The 23997-nt window shown below is 34.3% G+C and overlaps 2 protein-coding genes across 3 annotated transcripts; both read right to left on the bottom strand.

Annotated features, from left to right (window-relative positions):
* On the bottom strand, positions 1 to 22836 carry LOC111702291 (pleckstrin homology domain-containing family M member 1). Of its 2 annotated transcripts, XM_023473936.1 has the most exons (13): positions 22825 to 22836; positions 15299 to 15390; positions 13879 to 13963; positions 13016 to 13163; positions 9292 to 9384; positions 7903 to 8025; positions 6902 to 6945; positions 5536 to 6422; positions 5159 to 5234; positions 4232 to 4336; positions 2198 to 2300; positions 1139 to 1684; positions 1 to 186 (listed from the first exon to the last, which is right to left on the bottom strand). In XM_023473936.1, exons 2-13 carry the CDS (start codon positions 15372 to 15374, stop codon positions 16 to 18), a joined length of 2457 nt encoding a protein of 818 aa, XP_023329704.1. In that variant the 5' UTR covers positions 15375 to 15390; positions 22825 to 22836; the 3' UTR covers positions 1 to 15. The 2 variants fall into 2 exon arrangements, with proteins under 2 accessions (XP_023329704.1, XP_023329705.1); XM_023473937.1 differs by lacking the exon at positions 22825 to 22836 and having other exon boundaries at positions 15299 to 15396.
* On the bottom strand, positions 15387 to 21754 carry LOC111702292 (transcription factor Dp-1). Its single transcript, XM_023473938.1, has 6 exons — positions 21081 to 21754; positions 20672 to 20786; positions 19761 to 19839; positions 18376 to 18546; positions 17300 to 17647; positions 15387 to 16196 (listed from the first exon to the last, which is right to left on the bottom strand). Exons 1-6 carry the CDS (start codon positions 21676 to 21678, stop codon positions 16119 to 16121), a joined length of 1389 nt encoding a protein of 462 aa, XP_023329706.1. The 5' UTR covers positions 21679 to 21754; the 3' UTR covers positions 15387 to 16118.
* Positions 22837 to 23997: the final 1161 nt, after the last annotated feature.

Below are 23997 nucleotides of genomic sequence, written 5' to 3' on the forward strand. Positions count from 1 at the left end.
ATTTCAGATCGATTTTTATCCCTCTTTAAAATGGTCATGATCGTATCTGAGAATATAATTGATGGCGGTCAATCTATACCTGGGACATTCCTGTAGTGTTAGCGCACAGGAGGAGTGGAATACAGTACAGCAGTCCTGGCACTGGCTGGTTGAGTCAAGGTTAAAGGGATACACGGGACGTTTATCCTAGAATATTATAGATTAAAGGGATACACGGAAAGTTTATCCTAGAATATTCAAGATTACAGGGATACACGGGAAGTTTATCCTAGAATATTCAAGATTACAGGGATACACGGGACGTTAATCCTAGAATATTCAAGATTACAGGGATACACGGGACGTTAATCCTAGAATATTCAAGATTAAAGTGATACACGGGGCGTTTATCCTTGAATATTCAATATTAAAGGGATACACGGGGCGTTTGTCCAAGAATATTCAAGATTAAAGGGATACACGGGGCGTTTATCCTAGAATATTCAAGATTAAAGGGATACACGGGGCGTTTATCCTAGAATATACAAGATTAAAGGGATACACGGGGCGTTTATCCTAGAATATACAAGATTAAAGGGATACACGGGGCGTTTATCCTAGAATATACAAGATTAAAGGGATACACGGGGCGTTTATCCTAGAATATACAAGATTAAAGGGATACACGGGGCTATTATCCTAGAATATACAAGATTAAAGGGATAAACGGGGCGTTTATACTAGAATATTCAAGATTAAAGGAATACACGGGGCGTTTATCCTAGAGTATACAAGATTAAAGGGATACAAGGGGCTATTATCCTAGAATATACAAGATTAAAGGGATAAACGGGGCGTTTATCCTAGAATATTCAAGATTAAATGGACCGTATCCATTATGCTTTTATAGGCATAAAAGAAGTCAAAACTTTTGATTGATATAGCGCTAATCTAAAACATCTTAACCCGATATCCATAAATTTGTAACGATTTAAGATCATGATCCTTCAAAACAACTCAATCGTATATTTTTCCGACTATAAAGAGACCCAAAAGTAATTAACTTAATCCGTTAGACTAGAAGATACGGATTAGAGATTTATGATTGAATTAACAAATCAAAAATGTCGATCTCAGTCTGGACTCTAGAAAGTTTTACCTCACAAATCTCGCAAATGAATCCCCGACCAGCGCAGATTAGACAAGAGTCCACATGAACCATGCAGAAGAGCACTCCACGCTGCATCATCCCGTCCAACTCCCCGGCCTGTATCTCCACCAGGTCCTGGACGGAAAAGGTCTCCGTGTCCTGAAGAAGATACTCTCTCTTCCCCAACACGTCCATTAGTTTACTCCTGAGGTTTCCCTCCTCCGCCCTAGGACAGGCGGATATATACGCCAGCAGATAAATCAACTGCTTCCGCCGTCGTTTACATTTCTCCAGCGAAGGGACGAACTCCGAAAGAGCAGGGTTGAATGTTCTCAAGTGTATCACAGGCATTGTCTTGAATTTGTTTATAAATCTAAATGATGATTTTGATACAGGATACAGTTTAGCATCCCAGTTGTAGATGAGACGGGGTGGGATAATGGACAGGTCGTCTTCGTGACAATCTTCACAGTAATGTTTCTTTGTAAAGGAACAGACTTTTCCGTTTCCGAACAGAGCTCCGATAGCTTTAGTACAATCTATACACCTCCAGTCCTGAAGTATTTATTAGATAAAATCCAAGTACAGTACATCCTATATATTGGAATACAATTTCTATAATATCGTCTTCACAATTTAATACCGCTGATCATTATATAAACAGAAATAAATACATGGTGTCCCACAAAACATGACAGTTGGTGAATAGTTTAGAATGTCTTCTTCCATAATTTGTCAAGTTGTTTGATACCAAAGATCAAAAAAAGTATTATATGGGAGTCATGTAATATTAAAATTGATTTTAAAGTAGAAGATAATGAAGCAAAAGGATGTTTTAACTAAAAATAACGATGTATTAAATGTCATGTTTCGTGGGACACCCTGTACCTAAGCTGTCTTTTATTTTCTCAAGTGGTCAAAAATGTTTTTAAAAAAATAAAATGTTTCATTTACCCTAGTAACAAGGAATAGAAGAATTTTCGAAATTCCTTGGACAATGCCGGCTAGTTATTATTATTATCATTATTTTAAGGATAAAACAACCCATACAGGTACTCCTATGAATACCTGAGTATCTAGTCCTAGTTCTCTAGGTATAATATCTAAGCAGGAAACTAGTTCTAGATTCCTATGCAGAGCAAACTCTGGCAGAGACACAACAGGTTTAGTCCTAAATAAATAATAAAATAGTGAAAGAGGTGGGATAAGCCTTAAGAGATTATCAAACCATTCTACAATTAACAACCATGTCCTTTATACCCTTAGCATAAATATAGTAACTAGGCTTTTGGGGCGCTTCGCGCCCATCTTCTATTTCAACTTTTAATTGTGGCTTCTCTTTGTACAGCATAAAACAAAAACAAAAAAGTTTGCGGATTTCATAATATTTTTTGGGGCATTTTCAAAATTTTTCAAAAAAAAACTTTTTAACACAAATTTTTAAAATTTTGATCATTCATAAACCTTCCCTGGGGTCAAGTGAGGTTCCACAAAAAATTTGGGCCCGATCGGTTCAGCCGTTTATTGGATACAAACAAACAAACAAACAGACAAACAGACAAGCCAAATTTATATATAGACTAGCCTTAGAGGGCGCTTCGCGCCCATCTTCTAAATTAATTGTGAACATGTTCTCTTTGTGTACATCGTAAAACGAAACAAAAATAATTCGCGGATTTACAAAATTTTCAAAAATTTAATGAAGATCGAATTTTGATGGAGACAAATATTTGAAATTTTGATCATTCATAAACCTTCCCTGGGGTCCCTAGATGTCCCACAAAAAAATTGGGCCCGATCGGTTCAGCCGTTTTGACGTTTATTGGATACAAACAAACAAACAGACACCCGGACAGACAAGCCAAATTTATATATTGACTAGCCTTAGAGACCCCTGTGACAAGTAAAGAGAAAACCTCCCTAGTGTAAACCATTAAGGGATGATTTAACTTTAATCCGAAGATGTTCCTGGTTCTCCCAGGAGAAATCTAGTACTAAACCTCCCACCCGGAGTAAAAGCTACAATCCTACCCGCAGTAGAACTGACAAATAAGAAAAATAGCTGTTGAAACTTTTTCTATTAATCGCAAGTGTAAATTGATTTTTCAAGGGAACTAACATCTAAATAAGCATTAATGGGATTAAAGGGGTAATTTCAAGTGACCCACTAATAATAGAGTGGAAGTCCAATTCACAATGAAACCCATTAAACCATTGTCTAATCACGGATGAATGAGATATCCTCGTTTTAGTTTTCAACTGAAAGTTGATTATTTCTGTTCATGGTTTCACAGAAAAAAAATGTTTAAATTTCTCGGTTTTGCTTGAAAAGGGTTTACAGCACTTTATAAACTTGACAAGATTAAACTAAAAAGTTTTCACAAGGATTAAGATCTTAAATGTCGGAATGAAAAAAGTTCAGACTTAAACAACAACAAAAGTTAATTAAAACATTCTTCTAAAAACAAATTCAAGCGAAGAACATTCCTGTCAAAATACCGAGTTTGATGCAAATCACGAAAGGGGTTCCTGAGTTATGATCGTGCATACATAAAAACAAACAAAAAAATCAAACAGACAGACAAACAGAGATAACTTTACACATATTTAATTATTAATCTAATGTGATCTAGATAATTCCGAAGAGCAATGAATGGTTCTATATTCTGAAGAAATGGTACAGATGACGTAAAAGCATGGTTTTGTCTATTTAACGACGAATTAGAACAAGAAACAACTTCAACTCAATTGTAGATGACGTTTCTCATATTCATTCTTTTTTTTTTTAATAAATACTTGCCTTTTAGGCCACTTCGCGCCCATCCTCTATTTTAATTGTGAACATGTTCTCTTTGTGTACATCGTAAAACAAAAACAAAAAATTTCGTGGATTTTCAAAATTTTCAAAAATTTAATGAAAAATGAATTTTGATGGAGACAAATATTTGAAATTTTGATCATTCATAAACCTTCCCTTGGGGTCACGTGAGGTCCCACACAAAATTTGGGCCTGATCGGTTCAGGTTTGATGAACAATGAATTTTGATGGTGACAAATATTTGAAATTTGATCAGCCGTTTTGACGTTTATTGGATATCCTACCTGAATCCTATTTTATGAAGTAGTTTTCTCTTATTTCTCTCTCCGTCTAGTCCAATAAGATCTAAGCTGCTCGGATCAGGTTCCACAAATTCACTCAGGGAAACTCTACAATATAAGATTTAAGGGGACTGTAAACGTAATTTCCTGTAACCCTCTAGTAAAGACTCTTTAAACATTTATCTGACCAAAATGATGAAGATATCCTGTTTTTTTATTATTTTCAATTGCGGTTGTCAATGAAAATTACTTGCGGATTTTTGCTACAGAGATAAGGAAGAAACCGAAAGTCTAATAAAGGGTTTAAGTGTACTCTTAAACTCTTAAAACGGAGATTCACTTGACAGCCCCTTTCAGGGAATGATTTCCAGAAAAGGAGAAGATATCATTTATTATCAAATCCAATAATATGTTCAAACAATTCTACGTTGACAACAAAGACCTCCATTCTGGAAATAGTACAGTTACCTTGGGGTTTAGATTTCTTGTCAAAACATATCTTCTGACTGTTAAAGTAGTAACATATTTTGAGGACACTGCCATTAACAGTTCAAGAAAACAAACAAAAAAAAACAGAATAAGCTCTAATGTAGAAACAACAGTCACGGTTGATTTCAGACTTTAAACTGCGTTTGACTCCTACGATTAAGAAAAAATGGATTTGCTCAAAGTGTCATTTTTGTGAAAATTGAGTTTATAACTCAATAGACTGCATTTAAATATATTCAGAAGAAGAAAGAGTATAGGTGTTTTGCTCCACAATGTAATCAAAATAGAATTTAAATGAAGTTATCTTAAAGTGACTCAATTAATCGAGTCCGATTCACACATTCCAAGAAATTCTCTTTGTAAATTCATTATTTTCAATTGTGGTTTCTCCATGAGTGTGGTTGGCGGATTTAGAGAGGTGGAGAAGAGTAGGGGGAGTACCTAGTTTTTGGCGAAGTATTGGAACATTGAGTACAGCTGGCCCTGGGTCCTTCAGTAGAGCAAGTGCAGCTGGAATCTGGATAAATGTTAGAATTTTTAATATTTTTAAAAGAAATTTATGTATTTGGAAGTATCAAATATTGAGTACTCAGTTTATTACATAAGGGTTATATAAGGGTACATCATGTACATATTGTACCTGGCTTTGTTTATTGTACCAATTAAAAAAAATATTGTTTACTTAAATGTGTACTAAATTAAATATATACCGAGACGACTGTACAGAATTTAAAGAGCTTTTTTTACGTAAATGGTTTATTCGTAAGATTTTCTGATCCATATAAAATCTATAATAATAATAATGATAAAATACTTGCCATTTGAATCTACACTATCCTGTTCCAAGTCTGGTTCAGGGGTAGAGTGCTTCGGGCCCTCCTGGAGTAAAATGTCGTCCCGCACTGTATTAACTGCATCTGGAGCAGGGACAGTTCGTTCCTCGTCCCACTCCATACTTGGAGTGGACACGATATCTCCGCTGGAAATTTGAGACTCCGCCGAACCTTCACGTATATCAGGGTCCAGAGGAGGTAAACAAGGTTTATCTTTAGTAGAACCTGCTCCCGTAGAATGCGGAACCTTCTCCTCCCCTTGTTCTTGTGCTTCATCAAGCTCAGGTTGACCAAGATAAAACTCGGGCTGGGTTGTATTGTAGAAATCTAAATCCTGTTCATCTTCGGCTGGTTCGGGAGATTTTTCCAGTTCTGGAACAGCTTCATAATTATCATGACCGTGAACCAGTCTCGTCAGAGCTTCAGGATGCACTACAGTCGTCCCACGGAGAACCTGAGTAACCATGGTAGTTTGTCCTGCTGATACTGGTCCAGGTCCTGGAGATACTCCTCTAGATACAGGAGACTGTGCTCGGGAAGACTGGGAACCAGGAGCCGGAGATGAAGCTCTGGAGGATGAGTAGGATTGCAGGTTGGACGGCGTAGGAGATAGGTTCCTTGATAACGGCTCCGGGAATGTGGGAAGACTGACCGGGGTTGACTGCAGGATAAGTCGAAGAGCTTCATCCTCGTTGATCAGTCCAAGCTGGACGAAACTTTGGTTTGTGACGGGCTGGGACAAATTACGGATAAAAATCGGCTGGGGTGGAGTTTCCTCCGCCAATTCGGCCGCGTCGACGGCAGCCATGTCTGTAAGCGGTTGCAAGGTGCTCGTCCATAGCCCAGCCATAACGAGAGGTTCCGGTAACCATCTTAAAATAAACTTTATTATAAGAAAAATAACATTTTTTTCTTCTCTATATTTTTAAACAAACAATTTTGTTCTTCCGTTTCTTTTATTTAATCTAAACTGAATAAAAACATTCATAACTTGCTTTTCAGCCAATTTAAATAGGCTGAGTTACAAATTATTGTTTTTACAGGGATTGTTTAAATCAAATATTTTTTAAGGCTATTATATCATTTAATAAATCTTTAAACATTTTTATTTAAGGCCTAAGTTTAACCCTCATACCGTTTATAGATTTAACAAGCTTGAGATCGTTATTGAAGTCTCATCCTTCATTAATTTATTAATTAATTAATTAATTTTAAGAAACTATGGCTAATTCTTGTCATAATCTCCAATCCAATCCAATCCAATCCAATCCAATCCAATCCAATCCAATCCAATCCAATCCAATCAGGTGTACAGGGGCCTGGAATTAAAAGATATAAATATATCCCTCACCTGTTGAGCATTGAAACATTGGTTGGAAGAGAGAAGGATAAAACCTGAAACAATTTCTTTAAAGGGACTGTAGACGTAATTTCATGTGAACCTAGATTTTTATGTTCGATTCACAACGGTAACTAAACTTTAAACCTCTCTCACTCTTTATCAGACAATGCAAATCCACCCGAAATTACGCGCACACTTTATTAAAGAAAAATATATGCTGCGTCACAAAAAAATTAAAGGGAGTGTTGGCAATAAATAAAAAAGGATATTCTACGATCTGTTCTTTTCTATACGCCATTTCTGCAGAAAGAATAGAAACGTAGGAAAGTGATTTAATAATAATAAGAATATAATTCTATATGGTTTTAAAACTGGTTTATGACCCACCACAAATTGGAGCTTAATAAAAAAATCATAATGCGGGTAAAAAAAATACACTACAAAAAAATCATTGAGCATAAAAATCTTTTAAAAAAATGATATAAAATGCAAACCTAGGGGAATGACAAGTGTATAAACCTATGGTTGAAAACTAAAATATATAAAGAAGAAAGTACGCGGCTCAATCAGGGGAGGATTCCCACTGGGCTGGTAAATTTTACAGGAAGAAAACCCAATAAAGGGATTGTCCTTGTATTTTCAATCCCCCTACATTTACAAAGGTAGACATGCCCGATTCACAATAGTACTCTTTTAATCTTATCAATTTGATCAATTATGTGGAAAATATCATCGTTTTTCTAGCTAAAAAAATGTTTAGTTCAAACCTCCATTGTTTCTGCAGCAGAAATGCTAAGTCACATATATAGAGAAACCACACTTAATAACAATCATTTTTCAAAGAGATAAACGAGGATATCTAAATCAGATAAAGCTTTAAAGGGTACCGTCACAATTTTTTTTATATTTATTTATGGAGAGTCCATTTAAATTGTGACAACAGTCCCATTAACAACAGTTTTTGTATTGAAAATAACAAGCATGGGGGGGGGGGAGTCAAACCCTCTGACCTGAATTCCAGAAATATATCGAACAACAAGATCCATTTTCTCCGAGTCCCGTAGGAATGCATAGCTCTCATAGTGAACAGATAGGGACACTTTATCCTGGGACATAGGTGCTAGATAGCTTTCCTAAACATATAACATAGGAGCTAGATAGCTTTCCTAAACATAGAACAAAAAAGCTAGATAGCTTTCCTAAACATAGAACATAGGTGCTAGATAGCTTTCCTAAACATAGAACATAGAAGCTAGATAGATTTCCTAAACATAGAACATAGGAGCTAGATAGCTTACCTAAACATAGAACATAGAAGCTAGATAGCTTTCCTAAACATAGAACATAGGAGCTAGATAGCTTTCCTAACCATAGAACATAGGTGCTAGATAGCTTTCCTGAACATAGAACATAGGAGATAGATAGCTTTCCTTAACATAGAACATAGGAGATAGATAGCTTTTCTAACCATAGAACATAGAAGCTAGATAGCTTTCCTAAACATAGAACATATAGATAGCTTTCCTGAACATAGAACATAGGAGATAGATAGCTTTCCTTAACATAGAACATAGGAGATAGATAGCTTTTCTAACCATAGAACATAGAAGCTAGATAGCTTTCCTAAACATAGAACATAGGTGCTAGATAGCTTTCCTACACATAGAACATAGGAGATAGATAGCTTTCCTAAACATAAAACATAGGAGATAGATAGCTTCCTAAACATAGAACATAGGTGCTAGATAGCTTTCCTAAACGTAGAACATAGGAGATAGATAGCTTTTCTAAACATAGAACTTAGGAGCTAGATAGCTTTCCTAAACATAGAACATAGGTGCAAGATAGCTTTCCTAAACATAGAACATAGGAGATAGATAGCTTTCGTAAACATAGAACATAGAAGCTAGATAGTTTTCCTAAACATAGAACATAGAAGCTTGATAGCTTTCCTAAACATAGAACATAGGAGATAGATAGCTTTCGTAAACATAGAACATAGAAGCTAGATAGCTTTCCTAAACATAGAACATAGGAGCTAGATAGCTTTCCTAAACATAGAACATAGGAGCTAGATAGCTTTCCCAAACATAGAACATAGAAGCTAGATAGCTTTCCTAAACATAGAACATAGGAGATAGATAGCTTTCCAAGACATAAAACATAGGAGCTAAATAGCTTTCCTCAACATAGAACATAGGAAATATATAGCTTCCCTAAACATAGAACATAGGAGATAGATATCTTTCCGAGACATAGTACATAAACTTTTCCGGTTAAAAACTAAAGATTTAAATAATCTTGAGATGTATAAAAAGAGGCGATCAAACATTGAACCCATATCCACAATTCTAAAGTTTTCTCAGCTCTTGATCCCCTTGAATAAAAATGAACATTACCAGTAGTCCATCGTTAAGTGCTAGTCGAAGCCAAGCTCTGGATCTTCCAACCTCAGAGTTTATCTGCGAATATTTCTCCACAGCACTGATCACCTGAATAATATTATTATTACTATTATTATTGTTATCATTTATTATTTTTTATAAAGACGATCCGTCTTTTGATGATGCTCCTGTCCACCAAGCGTATCTATGAGTAATAATGCCCCACGCTATCCCGGGAGAATGCTAACTGCCCTATTTCTAAGATATAATAATAATAATAATGATAATAAATCTAAAAATTATTTCTAGATTTAACAGGATGGAGAAAAAATATTATTTGAACATTTTTGCTCGTAAATGATAATAAACTGTTAATTTTGTCCTAAGTCAAAGTTTTATATTTGGCACTTTACGCACAAGTTGAAGGGTACCGTTGTGAATCAGGCATTGCCATCTTTGCATGGAGGGTCAAAGCTACCGCGCACACTCCCTTTAAGCAAATTTTGTACAAAATTGACAATTTTTGACAATTTTCCCCTCTCAAAGACATCTCTATAGTCTGCAAAAAGATCAATACAAGCCTTGTAAGAGACATTACAATAGAGGTAAATATTTTCTAGTAAAATATTCTTTTTCTATCACCCCTCCCGCTCCAGTTTTTGAAGATCAAATCAAATCCAGGGTAGCCAACACTTTTGAGAAAAATCCGTACAAAAATCCGTGCATTTCCAGAAAAATCTGTACAATCTGTACAGTGTACATTATCAAATACCCTTACTGCAAAGTTTTTTTTGTGGGACACCACGTATTTCTGGAACATATTCTCCAATGAATTCGGAACATATTCTCGAAAAGATGAAAGAATAAATTTTAATTATCAATTGAAACAACAATCAACCAAATAAAATTCGGAATGAAGATAATAAGTTAAACTCCATTTTGACGAGACTCCTTTTTAGAAAATTTTCATGCAAAAATGAGCTTTTGTCGAGTCAAAGTAGAAAAAAAATTATGTTTTCCGAGCTAAAAATCCTGAAAATCCGGACAATTTGAGACATTTTCCGTACAGTCCGTACATTCGGTACATTTTGGCTACCCTGCGAATCAAATCAATTAATTTAAAAAATATAAACCACCCTGCATTACAAACAATACAAATACTTGAATATTTTGTTTAAAATAACGAAATATTCTTGTCGTTTCTTTAATATTGGTTTACAGTTAGCACTCTACATTTTACAAATACAAAATAGATTTTAAAATACTGTGCCGACTTCTGACAGAACAAATAATTTCAGGAGTTTATATTTTGTTTAAAAATCACAATCCATCCCTTCTAAACAAAATAGTTTCACTCTAATTTTTTATAAGATTAAAAATAAGATTCACGATCAAAATTTTAAAAAAATTGTGAATTTCTACCGGCCTCCCTTTCTCCAAAATATGTTTTCCCTAAAGATTTTCTTTACATCTTTAAATCTTATTTTTATTTTCCACAAAACTTGAAAACTTTTTTTAATTATAAACCTCTAGAAGATTATCTATTATCCCCTTTTAACTTTTCTCCTTCATAAATAGTAGTAGTATTTGTTTAAATTTATGTTAGAATCAGTGCTTAGGATCGGGATCCGCATCATTTTGGCTTCCTGGATTCGGACCCGCAAAAACTATGCAGAGGGGCAAGGTATAAACAAAATACCGCTAAAAATTTTACAAAATCATGAACTATCTAAAAACAAATGTTGTGCAAAGATAATTTTTCCTCTGACAAATCAAACATGATATTTTTTTCTAAAACGAAAAAATGCAGCAAGTTTTGTAAGTTTAATTTATGTAATTCCTAGGTTACAATCAACCATAACATCCCCAAATCCCTACCTTGTTCACTAATAAGAGGTTAGTAAAAACACATCTAAATCTCTGAAAAAGTTTCAGCGGAAAAAGAAAAAAATTTGAATATTTTTATTAGTAAATCTTGAAAAATTGTTTAGGACCAGGATCCGGATCCATTTTTTCCATAGATGATCCGCATCAAAATTAACTGGATCCTAAGTACTGTGGACTGTGGTTAGTTTAAATCCCCTGGACCATTCTGTTCTTTGATTATGATTAACTACAAAAAGGTTAAGGTTTTCTAAGGGTTCCATAAAAAAAAGCAAAAGAGACGAAATTTTAGAAATTTTTATTTGTTCAAAAAATCAGTAAACTTTGAATAAATGTTTAAGACTGGATCCGGATCCATTTTTTGTCAGGGCGGATCCGCTTAAAAATGAAACATTACAGGATGTAATTAGAATATTTACTAAAAAGTTTAAGGAGAATACTAAATATCAAAATATAGAAATAAGCTGTCAAAATATCTAATATTTAGGTTTATTCCTTTATATCTAATCTATCTTCCGTTCTTCTTTAATACTTCTTAATAATAAGAATTAGATATTGAACAAAATAAAACACAAATTCCCCCCCCCTTCAAGACTCCGTAAATAAATTATGCTCTGTTTGCACTTAATTATTCTCCTATGCTTGAAAAATATTGATCAACATGTTTACTCTGTATTATCAGTTTGTATCAAAAATATCAAGTCACGACGGATTAATAAAAATATTGTGGGGAAATCTAGCAAAAAACAATGTGAACTTATTTTTGTTATAAATAATAAGTTTATACCAAGAAAGGGACAAAAGACATAATTTTCAGTGACCCTTTTATTTTTTAATGGTATGTCCGACTCACAATGATACCCTCTAAATCTTTATCTAATTATTGATGAGATATCCTAGGGTTTTAAGCTGAAAATTGATTATTATCAACTGTGGTTTCTCGGATTTAGTGACTTGAATATCTATAAAGTAGAGACAATGGACACAGATAAAGAGATAAAGAGTTGAAATTTCGTGTACAGTCTTTTTAAACATGAATGTTCTTCTTATTACATAGAATACATTCAAGAATATTATTTCTTCCCGTAAACGTATTATTCTCCTTAACATAATTATTCTTGATTGCCATCAGATATATCTTCTCTTTGTATATACATACATGTTTATCAGGGGGGGGGGGGGCGCTTAAATTTATTTTCTTTCCAGAGGGGGGGCTCAGCACTCGTTGGTGTCTAAAAACACTCTGAAATCAAAGGATTTTACTGAACCATGAGAATCTAGTGTTTTATCTGTTTTGTTATTTATCTGTGTATAAATACCAATATCTTGTTCCTGGAATAACCAGTTTTCTAATCTAACCTTTCACAGTGCTATGCAAACCGTCCAAGTCTTTCCCGACCTATAAACTTTCAGTCCGCGAAAAATCACTTTTCAAGTCGTTGAAAACCTAACTAACCACCTACAGACAGTCATCAGAGTGAAAATAAGTTGGGAAAACAGAGAGTTTTGTTAGATCTAGTTCGGTTGATGTGATACCATTTTCCCAGAGCTATCAGTATCCAATTATAATCATTAATAATAATAATAATAATAATAATAATAAGCTCAATACACGGATATTAGTTTTCTGCGTAATTGTCCAATCAATATAATCCAATAATTCGATGAAGAAATAAATTATATTTGTTCTTTTAACGGAGATTTTCGGAGATCCTTTTGAAAGTTTTTTATGAAGCCGACTTAAAACTTTTATTAAAAAAAACATCCTAATGTACGTTTAGAAAAATAAATCAAACAAGAAAATTATAAAAGAAATTAATAATATAATTAATTGATAGTATAAAAAGAGTTTAACCTGTTTATGACTGAAAACTAACGCAAATGTCCAAAATGAGGGTTGTGGAAGCCTAGGTGAGAGTTCTCCACCTCCCCACCGAGATAACCGGCCCAGGAAAGTTTCTTTCAACCCATGCAAGAATATTGCCTCAAGGACGGAGCAGAACCTAAACAGGTTTATCTGATCATAATCATTCCCGCTAAATTAAATATCTTAAGAATAAAAAATGTGTGGCGATGACAGGCGCTATTTTAAGAATTATAATAAAAAATATATTGATAGTGATCATACAAGGCCATTAAGAAATATACTGAATTAAGTCTTTTTAGGTCCGTTACGTCCTTTTCCCTTAGCGTTGAAGCTAAAACCGTCTCGGATTTAACTGTTAACATCAGTGTTTCGGATCCGGATCCGGTCGGATCCGTATCATTTGGTCGGATCCGGATCCGGATCCGTATCAGGAAACGTTGATATGGATCCGGGTAGCGCCAAAAATTAACCAAAACCATGGAATAAATAAATCAAAATGGTTCGTAAATGTATTATTTACATGACGAAATTTTTTCAAAATTATCTTTAATAATTTAATGTTTACATTTATATAATAGTAATGACGACATTTTTAACTTTAGGATTACTATAGTTTATAAATTATAACCTTGCATAACATTTAATAGGGAAAATCCGATTCACAGAATCAAAAGTTACCTCGGATCCGGATCCGGATCCGAATCCGAATCAAAATGATATGGATCCGAAACACTGGTTAACATATTGATGAATTTCCAAAATACTTATATCCTTCCTATGTGAATGCAATGGACCACCACCAAACAGACGGCCTGGATTGGATCAAGTATCCACCAATGCTATAAACCTACCTAGCTGTAGACTCGTTAAGAAGAAGAGGATCTGTTTTATTCTTATTTTCATGCTGAAGTACCTTTACACTCTCCTTCAGGTCATCTAGACAAGCAATCAATCAAATCAATCAATTAGTTAATAGATCAATTAATGGAATTATCGAATCAATTAATCAATCAACTAATTAACAGATAAATAAATCAATTGGACAATCCATTAATCACTTAATCAAAATATCAATAAGTTAATTAACAGATCAATAAGTTAATCAACAGATCAAGAAGTTAATCAACAGATTAATAAGTTAATCAACAGATCAATAAGTTAATCAACAGATCAATAAGTTTAAAGTTAATCAACAGATCATTAAGTTAATCAGCAGATTAATAGGTTAATCAACAGATCAATAAGTTAATCAACAGATCAATAAGTTAATCAACAGATCAACAAGTTAATCAACAGATTAATAAGTTTAAAGTTAATCAACAGATCATTAAGTTAATCAGCAGATTAATAGGTTAATCAACAGATCAATAAGTTAATCAACAGATCAATAAGTTAATCATCAGATCAATAAATTAATCAACAAATCAAAAAATACAAAAATCAATTAATCAATTCATCCTTAAATAAACCAAATAATTCACACGTCAATCAATTAATCAATAGAACTATCAACTAAAACAACTAACCATTAAGCTAAACTATTACTCCAACAATAAATGAAACATACTACCTCAATAGTTCATTTTTTTTTTACAAAAACCCCCCATTTACCTCTTCTGCATGAACTATCTTACGACCTGACTAACCAATTAGCCTATAAATGAACCAGCCAATTAGCCTTTAAATAAACCAACCAATTAGCCTATAAATGAACCAACTAATTAGCCTCTATATGAACCAAACAATTATCCTATGAAAGAACCAAACAATCATCCTAAAATGAATCAATTAATTAGCTGGATAAATAGAACAACTAATCAGCCTAAATGAGAACCAACAAGTTAGCCTATAAATGAACCAAACAATTATCCTATGAACCAACCAATTAGCCTATAAATGAACCAACCAATTAGCCTATAAATGAACCAACCAATCAGCCTATAAATGAACCAACCAATTAGCCTATAAATGAACCAAACAATTATCCTATGAAAGAACCAAACAATCATCCTAAAATGAATCAATTAATTAGCTGGATAAATAGAACAACTAATCAGCCTAAATGAGAACCAACAAGTTAGCCTATAAATGAACCAAACAATTATCCTATGAACCAACCAATTAGCCTATAAATGAACCAACCAATTACCTATAAATGAACCAACCAATTATCCTATTAATGAACTAACTAACCTGCTTAGCCCCCTAACAAGCCTAGCAAGACACAACAATATAAGTCTCTTTAAAATGCTTAATACATAAAAAGTTTACCTAATATCTGAGTTTTAATTGCCGATTCCTTAGCTAGATCAGCCGTCGACGATTTCTTTTTCCGGCCACCGAACATGGCGTCTTAGCATTTTCTTGAAACGAAAGATAAAGATTGAAAACGAAGTTTCTTGATTTTCCAACAAAATGATTTACAATTAATAATCAATTATTCAAATTTCAGAAGCATGCTTACATACATAATTCTTTCTTTTTTGTACGCACGTTGTACGCGATGAATCCAGCGTACAAGATGAGTGTATACTGTACAAAAGAACCATGTTCTCTTAATTTACAATACTTTGTACAGTGTACATTTGTGCCCACTCAAAGAGTGGTACTTACTGAATAAAAATTGGCATTTAAAACAGTTTTCAGTGTGCAAACGCCAATTTTAGAAATGGAAAACCCGCCATAATAAAAAGGCGGGAAATTTTTGTATATTACTTTTTGTTAAAAATGGCGGATCAGAAATTATATACACGTGCATTCTCGTAACAAAATGTAGACGGAGGTAAATTTTAAGATTGAATGTTTAAAAATATTTTCGGACGGCTTAATTAAACATCCGTTAAAAACCTAGTTGAGACAAAATATAAAATCTTTAAATAAATAGCTTTTCTTTACTAAAATTGCGTTTCGGAGATGACTTGACTCTGAAGGTTGCAACAAAAATAATAAAACTAGCGAAAGCCCGCATTAGACGAATAAACAAAAATAAATGAACGGTCACTACGTTCACACTTGTGGTCGAAGTTTTTAGGCACATAGCGCTTATATTTTAGGTCTGAGAAGCTGGATTTGAAATTGTTTCTAGAAAGATCTATTCAGACTCTTCTCCGGCCATATCATCTTCTTCATATTCCAACCCAACCTCGCACTTAACTAATGGGGTTGAGACCTGAACAAAATAAGCCAAATTAAAATTTTTTTTGTACAAATTTGCATAATAATGATTGCTTGAAATACGAACGAAACGGACAACATCTTAAACCACGATGAGACATAGCAGAAGTTAAAAAATGCTATAAAACTGAGGTTACTTTAACTTAATTAAAAAACAGCTTGCAAATCAATTGTTTATACAATAACAAACGTTTCTGTAGATTAATAAGAATCAAAGATTTAAAGGGTATTATTGTCAATCGAAAACACCACTCTAGAAATGGAGCGTCTCTAGACATTACACCTCCCTTAAAACGATTTAATAAGCTGTGTCTGAAACCTAATATTCATGGTCTAAATTTAGAACATTTTACATAAATTGATAGATTTGTTTTACAAGCAAAATATGATTGCCTGGAAATACTATTTATAATTCAACTAAACTTTTAGCAATTATTTGATTCTAGTTTTCATATTTAATATTATCTTTGCGGTTACAATAAGCTCGTCTAAATATATATATATATTTGTTTGTAAGATATAGGCGCTAAATAAGGATCAAATACAAAACATATCATCACAAACATTTCTCAAAGGAACATATCAAAACAAAAGATATCAAAACAGAAAAGAAAACCTATCAAAATACAAAATAATATATCAGAGCATATGAAAACCAAACATTTTGAATTGTAATCAATTTTAACTTTAAATAAAAATTGAACATTTCATAAGTTGCATTCGAGTTGAGAAAATGTTGATACTAACTTTTCCTATAGATTTTCTTGAATATGTTTTGTGGTTTGATTTTTTTATGATAATATATTTTATATGAGATCCCTAACGAAAACTTAACGTAAGATGTTTGCATAAGTTGCATTCGAGTTGAGAAAATGTTGATACTAACTTTTCCTATAGATTTTCTTGAATATGTTTTGTGGTTTGATTTTTTTATGATAATATATTTTATATGAGATCCCTAACGAAAACTTAACGTAAGATGTTTATTAAAAGAAATAAGTCGTCAACATTTTTATTTTAAAATCAACCCTTTCCCGGTTGGTGGATTCCACCCCCCTTGATTTTGAATGTTTGTAACCATATAATAAGCAGACAAACCTTTGGCATAAGCGAGGAATAAGCTTCAGCTCCTTTATTCGCAAGTTCATCCACGTAGGGCTGAAGCGCGCGCGGAACCATTGAGCGCGCGCGTCTCAAGCTTTCTTCATCTATGCTTCCATTGTCTAAACCCATTGTCATCTTCATCTTCTTCAAGACCTCCATGTCGTCGTGGATCTCGAACGTGTTGTCGAAGTTGAAGAGGTACTCCATCTTGTCGTTGGAGATGGAGCAGTCAATCACTGTCTTCTTGCTGGTCCCGACGATAATGAAGGGGAGCTGGATGGCGGAGTTGGGAGTGGGCGTTCCTGTCATTTTCTCCATTTCTCGGTTCCTCTCTACCAGGTTCTATTACCAAGCCTACTCAAGACAAGGGCGGGGGAAGAGAAGGATTTATTTTAATGATATTCATTATATATTTTGAATATTTGATGCAAATATATGGGACAAGTATGCCTTGACAGGGTTTTAATTTTATTTTGAGCATGGCACTCCTTGCAAATGAACAAAACTTTAATGTCGATTGTCGTTAATTTTTATATATAAAGTTGTAATCTCAGTTTGTCTGTCTATCTGTTTGTTTATTCGATCATAACTCATGGACCCCGGGACCAATTTGCCTCAAATTTTGATTGGGGAACTTGGGAGACCCTCGGGAATGTTCTTAGTTTGATTTTGTGATTTTTAAATGAGTGGGTCGACTTTAATAGCGGATATTTAGTTTCCCGGTAAAATCCTTCAAGTGAGGGTATACGGCGGGAGTAACTTTTAGTAACCTTGGCAGCGCGCGCACTGGGTTTCCACGTTAGTTCTTAATGAAAATCTATTTTTGAACTGAACCTCCATTTAAAGAGTTGCGAATATGATTTACAAAGGTATTCATTAAACCTTTGTAGGAACAAAAATGTTCAAGATATGTTTATTAAATTCGAACAGTGGTTTTCTGTATAAATGATTTGCGGATTTTCGGGACAGAGAAAATGTATATGAAAGTGACAGAATTTACCACATAGCCAAATAAAATAATTGCAAAATATCAGAACAACATATTCCCGTTTAATGAATGAGTAGGTTTCCTTGAAAGCAATCTGTTGAAGAATGAGATCCTGCAATTGTTTTGTTTTCGTTTTGATTCTCTCCAACCTTTCCGCCTTCTCTGACTCCATAGAGTTAGCTTCCTGGATAGAGTTGGTCGGGAGACCTAACCATCTGATCTCCTTCTTCTCTTTACTGATTATATTCATGGCCTAAATAACATAATAAAAGTAAAATTAATTTATTTCAAAATTATATTTGATAGATTTTTCCGATTTCTCTTTCTCGCATTTTTCTTTTTTTAAATTTGTTTTCACACTTTTGTTTGCTGACATCTGATTATTGAAAATTTTTAACTTAGTTTTCCCATCTCTATAGTTCTTTCTTTTCCCATCTCTATTTTTGTTTCTCCCATCTCTATCTTCGTTTCTCCATCTCCATCTTCATTAGCAAATTTAAATCTTTTTATCCCCATCAGTGTCTTATTTTCCCCATGTCTTGTCTTCATCCCCCTCCCATCTCTTATCTTTATTTTCCCATCCCTATCTTAATTTATCCATATCTATCTTCATTTTCCCATATCTATCTTCATTTTCCCATATCTATCTTCATTTTCCCATCTCTTATCTTCATTTTCCCATCGCTTATCTTCATTTTCCCATATCTATCTTCATTTCCCCATATCTATCTTAATTCCCCATCTCTATACTCATTTTCCCATATCTATCTTCATTTTCCCATCTCAATCTTAATTCCCCATCTCTATACTCATTTTCTCATGTCTATCTTCATTTTCCCATCTCTATCTTCATTCCCCATCTCAGTCTTAATTGACCATCTCTATACTCATTTTCCCATATCTATCTTCATTTATACCATATCTATCTTCATTTGCCCATCTCTATGTTCATTTATACCATATCTGACTTCATTTTCCCATCTCTATGTTCATTTATACCATATCTATCTTCATTTTCCCATTTATATCTTCATTTATACCATATCTGACTTCATTTTCCCATGTATCTATCTTCATTTTCCCATTTATATCTTCATTTATACCATATCTGACTTCATTTTCCCATGTATCTATCTTCATTTTCCCATTTATATCTTCATTTATACCATATCTGACTTCATTTTCCCATGTATCTATCTTCATTTTCCCTCTATCTTCATTTATACCATATCTGTCCATATCTGACTCCCCAATTCCCAATCTCCATACTCATTTTCCCATCCCTATTTTCGTTTTCCCATATCTATCTTCGCTTTTCCATCCCTACATTAATTTTTCAATTCGCTATCTTCGTTCTTCCCTTCCCTATCTTCCTATCATCAATAATTTCATGTTCCCTATGTAATTTATTCTAGATAATAATTTTGTTTAGTTTTTTTGTCTTCTTTTTCATCTCTTTGAACCTACCATAAGAACGTTAAGCGCATCATAAACTCTTCTTCTGATATTCTTCTGATCGTATTGAGGATCACTGGGAGACTGGCACCTGGAGATAGTAGATAGGTTATAATAGAACCAGAAATAACATATCATAGTTGTAATGTATATATCTGATTTTACAACAGATATGTTCTTGTCAAGGAAAATATACCAAGAAAACAAAATAATCTATACATATACTTTGCTTGTCTGTCTGTTTGTATCCAACAAACGTCAAAACGACTGAACCGATCGGGCCAACATTTTTTGTGGGACCTCGCGCGACCCCAGGGAAGGTTTATGGATGATCGAATTTTTCAAAAATTTTCCGCTAACAAATTTCGATTTTTGAAAATCCTCGAACTTCAATCATAAAATCCGTGTTTGTATTTGTTTTAAAATGTACTTAAAGGGAACATGTTCCCAATTGAAATAGAAGATGGGCGCGAAGCGCCCAAAAATCCCTAAAAGCCCTAAAAGCTTTAAACTAAAAAGATAACTTTATCAAAGACCAGAATTAATTAAAAAGGTAAACTTGGTTGAACCATTTCTCCCACTTGACCCGGAGCACAGGGTAAGTGGTTCAACTAAGGTCTACGAAGTTCAACAACTTCTCACAACTCATGAAATCTGGTTCAAGGTTTAGATTTTATTTTCATCAATAACCTCATTGGAAAAAACATACGTAGGGGCATATGTTTTTAGTAAAAATCCCCCCCCCCTCCTACAATAAAACTTTGGCGAATTTAGTTACTATATAAATTTTAGGTAATATATATTATATACCCTGGCACTTGTAGTCTTAATTATTATTTTAATAAAATATTTGCAAGGTATAGATCTTTCCTTAATGTCTTGGACTCTGGAGAATATATATCCCGGAATATTAAGCTCCTGACCTGGGATCCGTGAGCTCTGCAACGAGTTCGTCGGCCACCTCGTTGTAGGAGGTTGTTCCCTTTGCCTTTACCTTCTCACACACCTTCATGGAGAAGTGTCTCAAACCCTTCCCACCTAAACACAAAAATTAATTTAAACACGCGCATTTAAGGTGCTCGCCTTAGGATGGATGCAAATAGAAATAAACGTTAATCAATCAATCAAACAACACGTATTTCAAGATGTTTATGCTTTCCAGAAATAAACATTTTTTTCCGATTGAGTAACGAGAATCTTTCCCTATTCTTGCGCTCAGATAATAGGGTAAAGGTACCATTGTGAATCCGAGTTGCCACTCGATAAATAAAGATCATTTTAAAACACGTCTACGTTGCATATTAAAAATGAAAATATAGCTTTATCTCTTACCTTTCTCAGTCTTTCGTCTTTTTGATTCTGAAATATCTAAAGGATCAGTCTCGGCCGGCCGTTTCACCCCGACAGATTCAAACTGCAAGTTCTGCCGGGGAAACCGTTGCGCCGTGAGCATCGTTTTCTGAGGCGTGAGAGTAACTGTATGAATATTAGACCCGGAGGGTTGAAGGCTCTGAACTCCGGCAACGGAATGGATTCCATGCATGTTCTGCAAGGACTGGAGCTGGGCTGAGGTGACCGTATGAAAACTTGGCATCGAGGTCACGGGTTTGACAATTGAAACCTGTCCTGTGTATCCTGAGGTTCTCGGAGAACTGATTTTAATAGTCCGACCCTGAGGTAGGATTGTACCCTCGGAGGTTCGGAGGGTTTTCATCGGGCTCACGCTCAGGTTTTGACCAGAGTTCGGCATAGACTGAATTGGGATCGCAACGATCTTTTTAGCTCCAGTCTGCGGATTGGTCTGTATTGTCTGAATTTTGATCGTTTGACCGTCAACATTGCGGATAACTTTAAGTTTGCCCAATATTTGGGCTGCCTGGGTTTCTGTGAGGAAAGTTTTTCCATTAATTGGGGGACCCTTGGAATTCATTTCGCAACCCGGGGCTGCTTAATAGCTCTCTCGGGCAGCAAAACTTGTCTCTGAAAAAAATATTACTTTTTGTAATATTACGTTAATTTCACCTCTAATTCCTAATAATAGAACAAGGAACGTTAATAAGAGTTCAACAATTCAGTCAGATGTTAGTAAAAACTGCAAAAATACTAATTTATACACAATAATTATCACAATCTTTTGATAGCTAAAAATATCAAATTTTCGATGAATTGATTATCATTATCGATATGATAACACTTTATTAAATTCTTCACGCAAATATCGATTTCGTTAATGAGTCGTAAATTAAAAATGTATGTTCTAATGCTGAAGTTTGTTAAAAAAGCGCGCAATCTATTAGCTGCCATGTTTAATTTCCTGAACGCGCAAGCCAGGGATTTGAAACTGAAAGAAACGAACGGGGTATTCAGCGCTAGATCCGCAACAGGTTTCACAATTCACAACACATTTTTTCAAAAATATACCTAACTATACACATTTCGTTATGTAACAGGGTGTCCCACGAAACATGACATTTAATAAATCGTTATTTTTAGTTAAAAAAATCTTTTGTTTCATTATCTTTTTCTTTGAAATCAATTTTAATTTAAAATGACTTCCATATAAAATTTTTATTGATCTTTGGTATCAAACAACTTAACAAATTATGGTAAAAGACAATCTAAACTATTTACCAACTGTCATGTTTCGTGGGACACTCGGTACCTAAAAAAATAAAGAGTGGGGTTTTATTGTGTTAAGAATATTTTGAGTTTACACTTTACATGTACTGTGTGAACAACTGTACTCAACGTACACAATATTTTTAATTTGTACTCTAACGCACTTATGGACATAAACATTGAAAAGGGGTGTTTAGAAAAAATTTTAATAGAAATTCACCCGGAATTAGAATCAAGATTCAAGTTCAACCCAATCGTTTAGAAATATAATTAATTACAATGCAATACGTTTTATAGAGAGGTTTTATCTAACAATTTTATCTCAATGATTAATTTTTATTTCGATTGAACAAATATCTGTGGATCCGAAAAAAAGCTTTATCCCGACCCAAAATAACATATATCGTAATATATAAAGTTCTAAACTGTGATGAGAGGAGGGGGAGGGGGGCAATACCTCTTTTTGAAAATTTGATAGTCGGGGTCCGTCCATACGATTTTTGGACCCCCCTCCCCCGGCCTTCCTATCAATTTTGTACATTTATTTATTATTATTTTAGTGTTAGGTTAACACAATTTCTGGGCCGAGCGCTGCAGCTAGGATAGGCTATAGGGGGCCAAGCGTTGCGGCTAGGACAGGCTAGGGAGCTGAGCGCCGCGGCTAGGACAGGTTGCGGCCACACGATCAATTATACAGAATATACAAAATTAATAGGATGGGGGGGGGGGGGGAGGGTCCAAAAATCGTTTTCAAAGAAATTACCGATAGTCAAAAAAATTTTAAATTTCTGTATTCTTTATTCTTCAGGTAAAATGTCGGGGAAACATTTCCAAGATGAAACCTCGGCCCAATACAACAGTAAGGCGCTTCAAGGTCTTCCGGTCAAATTCGTTTCCGCAATGAGAACCTTGTTCGACGTTCTAGACGACAAGAAGAGCGGGTTCATCTCCTTGACGGATATTGAGACCAGGTGGACGCAGAAAGAGGAGGAGGGGGGCGCAGTTCCTTCGGGAGTTATAGATTGTCTCAGGTATAAGGGTTAAAGTTTAGGTATTTTTAGAAGCAGCACTTTATAGATTTTGCTAAAAATGTTAACTAAACCTCAGAACTGGGGTCTGTCCTTTCTAGAGCAATCAAACAACACATATTTCAAGATGTTTATGCATTGGATATAGGATAATTCAAAGATGGACATGGCTAGAACATTTCATAGATTATAGTTGGATATAGGATAATTCAAAGATGGACATGGCTAGGACATTTCATAGATTATAATTGGATATACATAGGATATTTCAAAGATGGACATGGATAGGACATTTCATAGATAGTTGGATATAGGATAATTCAAAGATGGACATGGCTAGAACATTTCATAGATATAGTTGGATATAGGATAATTCAGAGATGGACATGGATAGAACATTTCATAGATTATAATTGGATATACATAGGATAATTCAAAGATGGACATGGATAGGACATTTCATAGATAGCTGGATATAGGATAATTCAAAGATGGACATGGCTAGGACATTTCATAGATAGTTGGATATAGGATAATCCAAAGATGGACATGGCTAGGACATTTCATAGATTATAATTGGATATAGGATAATTCAATGGCTA

This window comes from Eurytemora carolleeae, unplaced genomic scaffold (genome assembly GCF_000591075.1).
Source record: "Eurytemora carolleeae unplaced genomic scaffold, Eaff_2.0 scaffold245, whole genome shotgun sequence".
Classification (NCBI taxonomy): domain Eukaryota; kingdom Metazoa; phylum Arthropoda; class Copepoda; order Calanoida; family Temoridae; genus Eurytemora; species Eurytemora carolleeae.